General features: G+C 35.1%; 1 protein-coding gene across 5 annotated transcripts in view; it reads right to left on the bottom strand.

The window, feature by feature from the left end:
* rut (adenylate cyclase rutabaga) overlaps window positions 1-10,806 on the bottom strand; it is a 681,419-nt gene that overhangs the window by 150,067 nt on the left and 520,546 nt on the right. For all 5 annotated transcript variants that reach the window (XM_069827313.1, XM_069827316.1, XM_069827315.1 and 2 more), the window contains exon 7: window positions 7,718-7,829. In XM_069827313.1, the coding sequence (XP_069683414.1) occupies window positions 7,718-7,829 (112 nt within the window). The remainder of the gene's footprint in view (window positions 1-7,717; window positions 7,830-10,806) is intronic.

Below are 10,806 nucleotides of genomic sequence, written 5' to 3'. Positions count from 1 at the left end.
TGTCGCGTTAACCCAAGCAACACTTGACAAATTCACGCTACAGGAGAGCGACCATTTTCCGTGTCAAAGGATGCACGACAATTTGTCTCAGTTTGTATCGCGACAAGTGGGAAGTGCTTTTTTACAAACTGAAGGAAAAGTCTGAAAAACGAACCGAGCGAGTTTTTCAATTTCCCAATTTTTGTAACACACTTCACAAACGTGTACTGTACAACATTTTTTGCACGATCGTATTTTTAAATTTGCAAATACAATATATTTTGCATTGAAAATTTAGAGCAATATTATTCCAAAGCCTTTGCAAAACTACACTGTAACGGTAACTAAGCAACAATAAGTGCATTTCAGTATAGCTTATGTTATGAGCAGACATAGGATTCTAGGGCAAATGCCTATTTTGTTTCTTTAGGAGAAAAGTAAAAATAATTATTAATATTTGTGTTTCATGGAAATTGAAAGGTATTCAAAGAGTTTTATAGTGCCCTAAAATGCCCTAAAACGGTTATTAGAGCCTAATTTGTTAATATTCGCCTAAAATGCCTAACTCACTGTAAAGTTTCGCATTTTACTCTTACTTTTTATAATTTATACATGCATTCACTGCGAAATTTAAGGCATTTAAAAAGTGGAAAGTTTGCTTCACACCGGCCATGAAACCATTGATAAAGGAAACAAAATGTTTTGAATCTCACGACACTCGCAATAGATTTCACCGAATTTAACATGTTTGGAGGCATAAATGCCGACAAAGAACCAACCTTAGTTTTGAAGCAGGCAACAATCAAAACATGTGCTGCTACTGATTCAGAGATATACTATACTATAAAAATGACTGTTTTCGGTCTGAAACCGATTAGCTCTACTGCCCTTCAGACTGTCATAAAATCACAATTTTTGGAGAAAGAGTGTTTTTGAAATACTTATGAAAAGTCGTAAAACTGCGAATTAGTAGGGTAAACCGTTACAAAATATTTAAAAGAATGGCCCTCCTAGTGTTAACACTACCAGGAAATGCAACAATAAGTGGAACTTTGTATTTTTGTCCAATTGAATCTCAATAACAACGGTTCATTTGAATGCTCGTTAACAGTTGCTCTTTCCCTCACCTTATTTGTGTTGAGAAGTTTTGAGCGGTAGGACGTTTTCCTGTGAAGTTTAACGCGATAATGCCGAAAAATATAAGTGCAAAATCTACATTGATCCGGCAATGGCTAACAGAATATTCAGAATTCACTTACGATGGAAAAATAATATTCTGCAAGATTTGTAGCAAACAGGTATGTAACAATAGTTGAAATATATAAATTCTATTAATTTTAATGAGTAGGCCTATAATATTTATACATTGACTGAGCTATCCTGAGGTACAATTCTTTTTAAGACCACTACACTTTAACCTTTTAAATTCCGATATTTGCAGGTCATTAAAATTTTGATTGTTCGAACCCACTAACTTTGTGATAGAAATACGGCAATACAACAATTAGGATTTTATTTTTAATTCAGTTTACTTTACATTTTTAGATTTCGCAAGAAAAGAAGTGCCACCTAAAGCAGCATGTGCAAGGAGCGGCTCATAAGGCTAAAGCTCAGCAGAAAAATCAACTGCAACAAACTTTACTAACACAGCCTACTTCATCCAATCTCAGCAGCAATTTCTATGCTGATTTAACCAGAGCGTTTGTTGCTGCTAACATTCCCTGGAATGCAATTGAAAATCCGGTTTTAAGACAGTTTTTACAAAAATACTGCAAACAAAATATCCCATCTGAGTCGACCCTAAGAAAAAATTACTTAGACAGAATATACAATGAAACTTTAGCTTCCATTCGGGAGGATATAGGTGATTCTTACATATGGGTCTCTGTGGATGAAACCTCAGATCCTATGAATAGGTATATAGCAAATATGGTAGTAGGAAAACTTAGTCCTGATGGACCTTCGATTCCACACCTCGTATGTGTTAAGGAACTTTCGAAAGGAATAGCCAAGCCATTGCTTATTTTGTAAATAAAGACCTACAGTCTTTATACTCAGGTAATATAGACGATTCTAAAGTTCTGTTGTTTTGTACTGATGCTGCCTCATACATGGTTGCTGCAGCTCCACTTCTTAAAACATTTTATCCTAACCTCACGCATGTAACCTGTCTAGCACATGGCCTTCACAGGGTTTCTGAAACAATCCGGAATGAATTTCCTCTTGTCAATTCGTTTATTTCTAACACAAAAAAATGTTTTTGTAAAGCCCCATCCAGGATTTCAATATTCAGAGAGAACTTTCCAGATATCCCACTCCCACCTCAGCCGGTTGTTACACGATGGGGAACCTGGATTCAGTCAGTGGTGTATTATTCTAAGTATTTTAAAGAAGTGGTCACAGTTATTGATAAATTACCTGAAACTGATAGTGCAGCGTGTGTGAAAGCAGTGAAAGACTGTCTGAATGACTCACGAGTGAAAAACGACATTGTCTACATAACATCAAACTTTTCTTTCATACCTGCAAGCATTGAACAATTAGAACGTGAAAAACAATCTCTTTGTAGCCAAATAGCAATAGTAAAGGAAGCTCAAGTGAACATACATTCTGCTTTGGGCGAAACTGGGAAAAAAGTTAAAAATAAGTGGGACAACGTATTAAATAAGAATGTAGGATTTTCATTGTTGGAAAAAGTATCAAGAGTGATATCGGGGGAAAGTGTAAATGTTCCAGTAAGTATTGATGTTTCTATTGTACCTAACTTAAAATTTGCGCCTCTCACATCAGTTTCGGTTGAAAGAAGTTTTTCTGCTTTCAAAATGATTCTCAGTGACAAAAGGCAAAGGTTAACTGTGGAGAATTAGAAAAAATTCTGGTGGTGTACTGTGCAGATAATTATAATAAAGTCTGAGCATGGAATTGAATTTCAATAACTTAAAATGAGTAATCTTGATATCAATAATCATTATTTCATTAGTTTCAATATATTAAATTTGTGCAGCTCTGTTTATAAATATAATACAGTATTCTTTTTTAATGTTTAAACATACTTTTTTGTGCGTATTTTAGAGTATAACTAAAAATTTCAGTGAAAGAAATAAGTATGATACCTTGATGTGCCTAAAATGCCTATTTTCATTAAAATAGAGCCTAATTTTACAAATTTTGAGCTTATTTTAGGCGCCTAAAACTGCAATTTTTAGTGCCTAAAAATCCGATGTCTAGTTATGAGGAATGGTTTCCCTAGCAACAAGTTCTTGTGTGGGAATTCCAACTTTCAAGGCCTAACAATGACTGTAAATACAACAAAAAAAAAAAACACGATCATGCAAAAAAGAAATTTGCTTATTTTCAAGAACTATCTCTTCCTACAAAATTTAAGTTACATACACGGCTCTTTTTTACAGTATCTCTGATATGGAAGTATGTTTGTAGACTTTTAAATGTACATCTATAAATGGAGGGAATATTTAAAACAAAATGCAGCTTCAAAATTTAAATGTTTAGTGTCCACTAAATATTATAACTTACCGGTATATATATTATTTTTTTTAAATTTGGAAAGTATTTACTTTATAAATCCTATTGTGTTTCGTTAACCACAGAATATGTATCATGCAGTAAAAAATTCTTATTTCTAGAATTAAAATTGAAAGAGTCTTTACATTTTGGACATGATGAAATGTGCCGAAAAAAAATTTGTGAGGAAACAGTTTGTAAAGCTTGCACGGAATTCAAATTCAAGTGTGCAGCCCCCATGTGAAGCCAGTTATACAGGGTGAGCATAAAGTATGGAACAATGCTTGTAACTTTCTTATTTCTAATTTTATGAAGAAACTATTAAATTTATACAAAAGTTGTAAGGTATCAAAGAAGGAATATTTTGAACATGTTTTCAAATACTATGCTTTTCATTTATAAAGAGTGTGCCAAGGAGTCTGTTTTTTTAAATGGCACCAAGTACTTATTTTCCCAGTTTTGATTTATTCACTTGTTTCTATTAGCTTTCGTCCGCAATTGTCCAATCCAAAGCCTCCTAAAATTGGTGTATGCTTCTGAAGCAGTAAAATTTCCCTTTATTCAATACATTTTATTTTTTATTTTATTGGGTTATTTTACGACGCTGTATCAACATCTAGGTTATTTAGCTTCTGAATGAAATGAAGGTGATAATGCCGGTGAAATGAGTCCGAGATCCAGCACCGAAAGTTACCCAGCATTTGCTCATATTGGGTTGAGGGAAAACCCCGGAAAAAACCTCAACCAGATAACTTGCCCCGACCGGGATTCGAACCTGGCCCACCTGGTTTCTCGGCCAGACGCGCTGACCGTTACTCCACAGGTGTGGACATTCAGTACATATACTTTGTCATTCAAAGAGGTAATTTTTACAAAACAATAGTTTATAAATGGCAAAAAAAAAATGATTTTGTACGTACTGAGACCCGAAGAATCCAAAAATTGAGAAATAAGTACATGGTGCCATTTAAAAAAAACAGACTCATTAGCACATCCTTTATAAATGAAAAGCATAGCATTTGAAAACATGTTAAAAATATTCCTTCTTTGATACCTTACAACTTTTGTATACATAGCTTCTTCATAAAATTAGAAATAAGAAAGTTACAAGCATTGTTCCATACTTTTTACTCACTCTGTACAGACCAATTTACCGAAAATCTTTGCCTAGGGTGCGACATAACAGGCTGGTCTACGCTATATCCGCGATGACACGAGATGATAATGATGGAGATTTTCTGGGGTGCCACAGGGGAACTGGAGCTCGCGGGGAAAACACCTGTGATATCTGGACAGCGGGTTTGCCCAGTACAAGTTCTAAATCTGGGTACGCCTGGGATCAAACTGAGGTCCATAGGATTATAAGTTCAGTGTGGTAGCCACTAGACCACCGTGACGGCCAATAAGACACTGTCGATTCATTAAAATAACAGAAATGCGATTTTTTTTTTACTGAAAATGACTAAAATTTCACCCGTCTGTCCTTAAGTCAGGCTGGCTTTTATTTTTCTCCTTGACGCCTGGCTTTTAGTGGACTGTAAGCGGTCCACTTCGTCACGTGTCAGCTTCTTAGTCTTGTCGCAGGAGGGCGCCACTCCTACCCAGCAGGACTCCGCAAATTGCTGCCAAGGCTGGCTCAACGCAGAGAAATACAGGGTGATTTACGAGGATTTACCGTCACTTACGGAGGTTATTTCCGACGACATTCTGGGCAATAAATGTAATTTAAACATGTTTACCAATCTCAATATTTTCAGAGTTACATTAATTTGAATTCTTTAGTTTTAAGGGTAAAAAATAGTAATATGCGTTACAAGAGCGGTATGTTGACGTTTTCATGTTCGAGGAAAAGATTGAAAAAGCGAAACGTAGTTGAGCTTTTTTAATTTCCGAGAACATGAAAACAAACATACCGCTCGTGTATCGTACATTATTTTGTGCGAAGATCGTTTATTATATACCTGAAAGACGAATTTCTAATTAGTTACAATGAAATCTCCATCTTGGTTTCTGTTTAATGACGGCAACTTCGGAACACCAAAATATCTTTCTTCAACTTTGTTGCTATAAAATGTTTTCTGTGTTTACTATACTCCAGCTGGCCGTGATATACGTCTGTCTTTTTTTCCCCCAGTCTATAAATGCGAACTTAAAACAAACGGTAAGGTTATGTAATGATTTATTTTTCATTTTAATATTTTAACAATATTATTTATATAACATATTGCAGTAATAACATCGGCATCTGGAATCTTGTTGATTTTTTCACGGCTTCCTTAATGTTACTTGTATCAGGAATGCAATAAGTTTCGTGGAGTAGTAAGTAAACTTTACTTAATTTTTGCAAATATTTAAAAACAATAATTAACATTGCAATTTAGGTGAAATTGCAGTGGTAAGTTTCCAATTTATAATTATTACTATGTTAAACGTCTCTAAAAATAATATGTTAAAAGCCTAAAGCAGTAAAATGAATGTCGCGCTTAAGCGGTAAGAAGAGGGAAATTGTTATGTGTGTTAGGTTGGGAATACTGAATGTGGTATTTCATACTTACCGCGTATTGGCTCTGTGCGGAAAACAAGCAAATACGCACGATCTCGCGCAAAATATATTACAGGAAAATAATTAAGTCTTCAGGAATATCATTTGTTTAAAGGTGGCATTCTGAAACTAAAAATGTGTTCTGAATTCCATAGTTGCTTAGCGCAGATTTTTTTTTTATTTTAATTTTTAACTAGAAAATTACATTTTCTTACGCATTTATTACTACAATTGAAGTGTACACGGGAAAAACGATCAAGGTCCATCAAAAATCGAAATTGAGTTAATAATGCTATCTTATAGCGGAAAGGAAGTACTATCATGTGGTCTAGCTAGTAATAAGAAATCATCGTTCTTGACATTGCACTGCGTCAATTTCTATTAAATACACACATAACAAAGTATTAAGTGCTTGAACTTTAAAATTCGTTTTTCTCGAAACTTTCTAAAATGGACCTTGATCGTTATTCCCGTGTACCCTTCAATTGTTACAAATCACGCCACTCTTGTAAATTCATCTACATCAGGATGCATAATTAACCTGTAAAGAATCAAGTTCCTAAAGTCGTATGATTTGTAATAATTTTTGTGATAAGTGCGTAAGAATGATGTCATTTTAGTTCAAAATTGAAGAAAACAAAATCAGTACAAAGCAATTAACAACACATTTTTAGCTTCAGAACACTAGCCAGTTAAAGAAATGACACTTCTGAATAGTTCATTCTCTATTTGTAATATTTTTTACCCTTAAAACTAAAGAAAAAAGTATTTTACTAACAACTTCAAACTAGTGTAACTCTGAAAATAATGAGATTAGGATAATAGTACATTATGCAACGAGCCTATAATGGTAGTAATTAAGACGCGAGTATGTTTGTTTATGAAACGAGCGCAAGCGAGTTTCATAATTTTCATACGAGCGTCTTAATTACCATTATAGGCAAGTTTCATACGACTTTTTATGATCGACCATATTTCTAACTTGAAATTATTCATAAGTATTCATGTTATGGTTATGTAAGTGAGGAGCGGAACTGACCTGAATTGTGAGATGTGCGCAGACGCGAAACTATTGATTTTTTCCGAAACACGAATGTCATTGACCTTGATATAATCTAGAGAATAACATGAACATTAGTCTTTATATAACCTGGAAATTGATTTAGAATTGAAAAACGAGATGACAAATTGAATTTATTTGAATATTATTTACAATTAACGCTAATTATTATAGCAATAGAACATAACCTTCTGCGACAGTATTGGATTTCCAGCCTCCGTGACGTTTCGCTAGTTGTCTCTCGATTACATATCCGAGAATAATCGATACTTGCGCTACAATGGTGTTTTCTGATTGGTGGAATACCTGAACTTTAATGAATAGGTGTACTTTAATGAGGTGCATTAAAGGGCTGCTACCAGGTGTATAATTACTACATTTCGGCATGGTCGAGCATAAATGTTTATATGACACATTTTGCTCAGAATGTGTTCGGAAATAAGGTCCGTAAGTGACGGTAAATCCTCGTGAATCACCCTGTATCTGCGAGACGAGACCGAATGCCTTTCGATCGAGCCTCTTTCTCGCCCATTTATCTGTGTTGCGCTAAAGACAATGGTCAGATATGAAGCCATTCTGATGCTGGGTTATTTTAGTACATGTCAGGAACTTACGTTTGCAAGTTGATCAAAACGGCCGAACAATTCGTTGAGTAGCCTGACAAGCTCCTGGGCCGTGCACTGTGATGCCAGCACTGTGAAGCCCACGATGTCGGCGAACAGAATGCTGAAACAAAACAAAAGACAATAATAGACGGGCCTCTACCATGTTAACACTCATTAAGACGAAGGAGGACCTATGAAAACACTTGAATTGGTGAGTCGTGAAAGAAAATAACTGCACTTTGTGCGGTTTTCTGTAAATAGAAAAAAAAGTGTCGGAAAGTTAGTTTTTTAGTGTTTGTGTTTACTTTAGTGTCCCTTCAGACCACGCCACTTTTAGTGGCGCTGCGAACGGGCGTCAGTAGCGCTGCTAACGGACGACTGTTGGGCCACCAATTCCCTACACAAGCCGTGGCGAAAATGTGACTCGCGAGCACATTGTGGCTCGCAATGATAGCTATGCATTTCTCTCACTTCCTACCTCCTCCAACCCCCACCCTCTCACTCACTGGAGTCAAACTCCATTCCATTTGTATTTGCCTCTGACCTGCGAGTGGCGTATCGTCGCAATGTCTCTTTCGAAACCATGTACCTCTACAAAAACGGAAGTTTCAAGTAGGATGGGAGGACGCATTTTTTGCTGTCAATATGATGAGAATATTAAATGTATGATTTGTTCACAAGTATTACGAGGAAAACGGTTGTATAACATAAAACGGCATTATACTACATGTTACTCATGGAACATTAAAAGGTTACGTGTTGTTATTATCATCATCATCATCATCATCATCATCATCATCATCATCATCATCATCATCATCATCATCATCTCTGTACGTCGATCGTTTTTCAGCAGATGTACGAATAATGCGGTTAGATCTTCAATTTAAACTCAATGATTTACTATGTGATGTTAAATGAAAGCTAGATGTAAGGACTTGACAAATGTTGAACTTTTCAAATCTTTGCCAAAAAATAAATATCCGAAGCTTCCTTCTTTCGCTTGCTCTGTTGAAGCCATGTTCGCTGCAACTTACGTTTGTGAAAAAAAATATTTTCAACAATGAACAAAATAAAAACCATATTTAGATCACGACTGACAAGCAAATACCTTTGTGATCAACTACGACTGGCAGTAAGTGGCGTAATTCCTGATTTTGAAACTCTGTCGCAGAGACATTCTGAAGACAGTTAATTTTAGGTTGTGATAATGTGTCCTATGTTTTCTTGTTCATTTCTTTCTTCGTTACACGTACTAAACATTAGTTTGTAGCCTTGTACTGTATAAAATTATATTTGTGCGAGATCGTGTGTATTTGCTTGGTTTCCGCACAAAACCAATCCGCGGAAAGTCTAAAATTCCACATTCCGTATTCCCAACCTAACACACATAACAATTTCCCTCTTCTTACCGCTTAAGTGACATATTGATTTTACTGCTTTAGGCTTTTAACATATTATTTTTAGAGACGTTCAATATAGTAATAATTATAAATTGGAAACTTACCACTGCAATTTCACCTAAATTGCACTGTTAATTATTGTTTTTAAATATTTGCAAAAATAAGTAAACTCTACAACCCCACTGAAGTTACTGCATTCGTAATGCAAGTAACATTAAGGAAGCCGTGAAAAAATCAACAAGATTCCAGACTCATCATAGACTGGGGGAAAAAAAAAATACAGACGTATATCACGGCCTGCTAGAGTATAGTAAACACAGAAAACATTTTAAAGCAACAATGTTGAAGATAGATATTTTTGTTTTGCAAATTTTCCGTCATTGAACAGAAACCAAGATGGAGATTTCATTGCAACTAATTAGAAATTCCTCTTTCAGGTATGTAATAAACGATCTTCGCACAAAATAATGTACGAAAGACGAGCGGTACGTTTTCTTTCAATTCTCGGAAATTAAAAAAAGCTGAAGTACGTTTCACTTTTTCAAACTTTTCCTCGAACATGAAAACTTCAACATACCGCTCTTGTAACGCATATTACTATTAAGTACTTGACGTAAGGAAAATGAAAATCCGTTAATAAGTCAGACAGTTGCTTCACTTCCCCTTCGGGTGTCCGCCTCCCTCCATAGGTGCTATGCACGTTGCAGGTTACACAGTGGCTCGGCGCACGATCACATTTTCGCCACGGCTGCCCTACACCGTCACGATAATGTACAGGCTTAATTAGAAATATACTAGTGGCTTGTGCAGCAATTGCTGCAAACTAAGTCCATAAAAAGTTCAAATAAAAAATGCTCAGATTATTTTCAATGAAGAATACCATACATTTTGATAGTTATTTGCTTCCATAATAGTGAAACATACTCCCTCTGAATGAATTTTTTAGGCCAAATACTTTTTCTTGAACCTATCCAACTTCAGTTTTTGAGTTTCAACGCGAAAACGCAAGTAACAATGTCAGGACGATAGCAGTAGCTATTTCAGGTCATTGTGGATTGTAGGCAAAAGTTAAAAAATGTCAGGTTTGCTAAGCTTTCGAACAATAGCATTTTCGTATAGCTGCTGCATGTAGAACTTGAAATGTAGAGCGTAAAATCATTTTATTCTACTAAGAGATCTTGCTGAAATGATCTGGAGACTAGAACATTTTGTAGGCCTCTTATTTTATCAGGAAGTAATACCTTTTGGTCTTTCCTTAGGAACTGTAATTTTTGCGCTCTCTCGAGCCAATACTGAAGATAATGACACATATCAATATCTACACTACACCGCCATTAAGTATATGAAAAAGACCCAACCCCACTGGGTTAATAAGTATAAAAATATTTGATTTTTAATAACAATATTATTATCTTAAATTTTGTAGTTATATATAGCAGCCACTCAGTAAATTATAGAAATGAATATCTAAATTAAGATATTCTCTACATTTACTTATATAACCACAAAACGTTTCACTTTCATGTCATCAATATAGCATCAATATTATGTACAATTAATGAAAAATAGATGCATCATGATATTAACTATAATAATATTTAATTTCTGATGGTAATAATGTCATCAAACCACCTCAAGTTTCGTAGATTTGAATATCCAATACACAGCTGTACTCAGAAAATTATACACTGCAGA

This window comes from Periplaneta americana, chromosome 6 (assembly GCF_040183065.1).
Source record: "Periplaneta americana isolate PAMFEO1 chromosome 6, P.americana_PAMFEO1_priV1, whole genome shotgun sequence".
Taxonomy (NCBI): domain Eukaryota; kingdom Metazoa; phylum Arthropoda; class Insecta; order Blattodea; family Blattidae; genus Periplaneta; species Periplaneta americana.
This window is presented reverse-complemented; position numbering and strand designations above follow the sequence as displayed.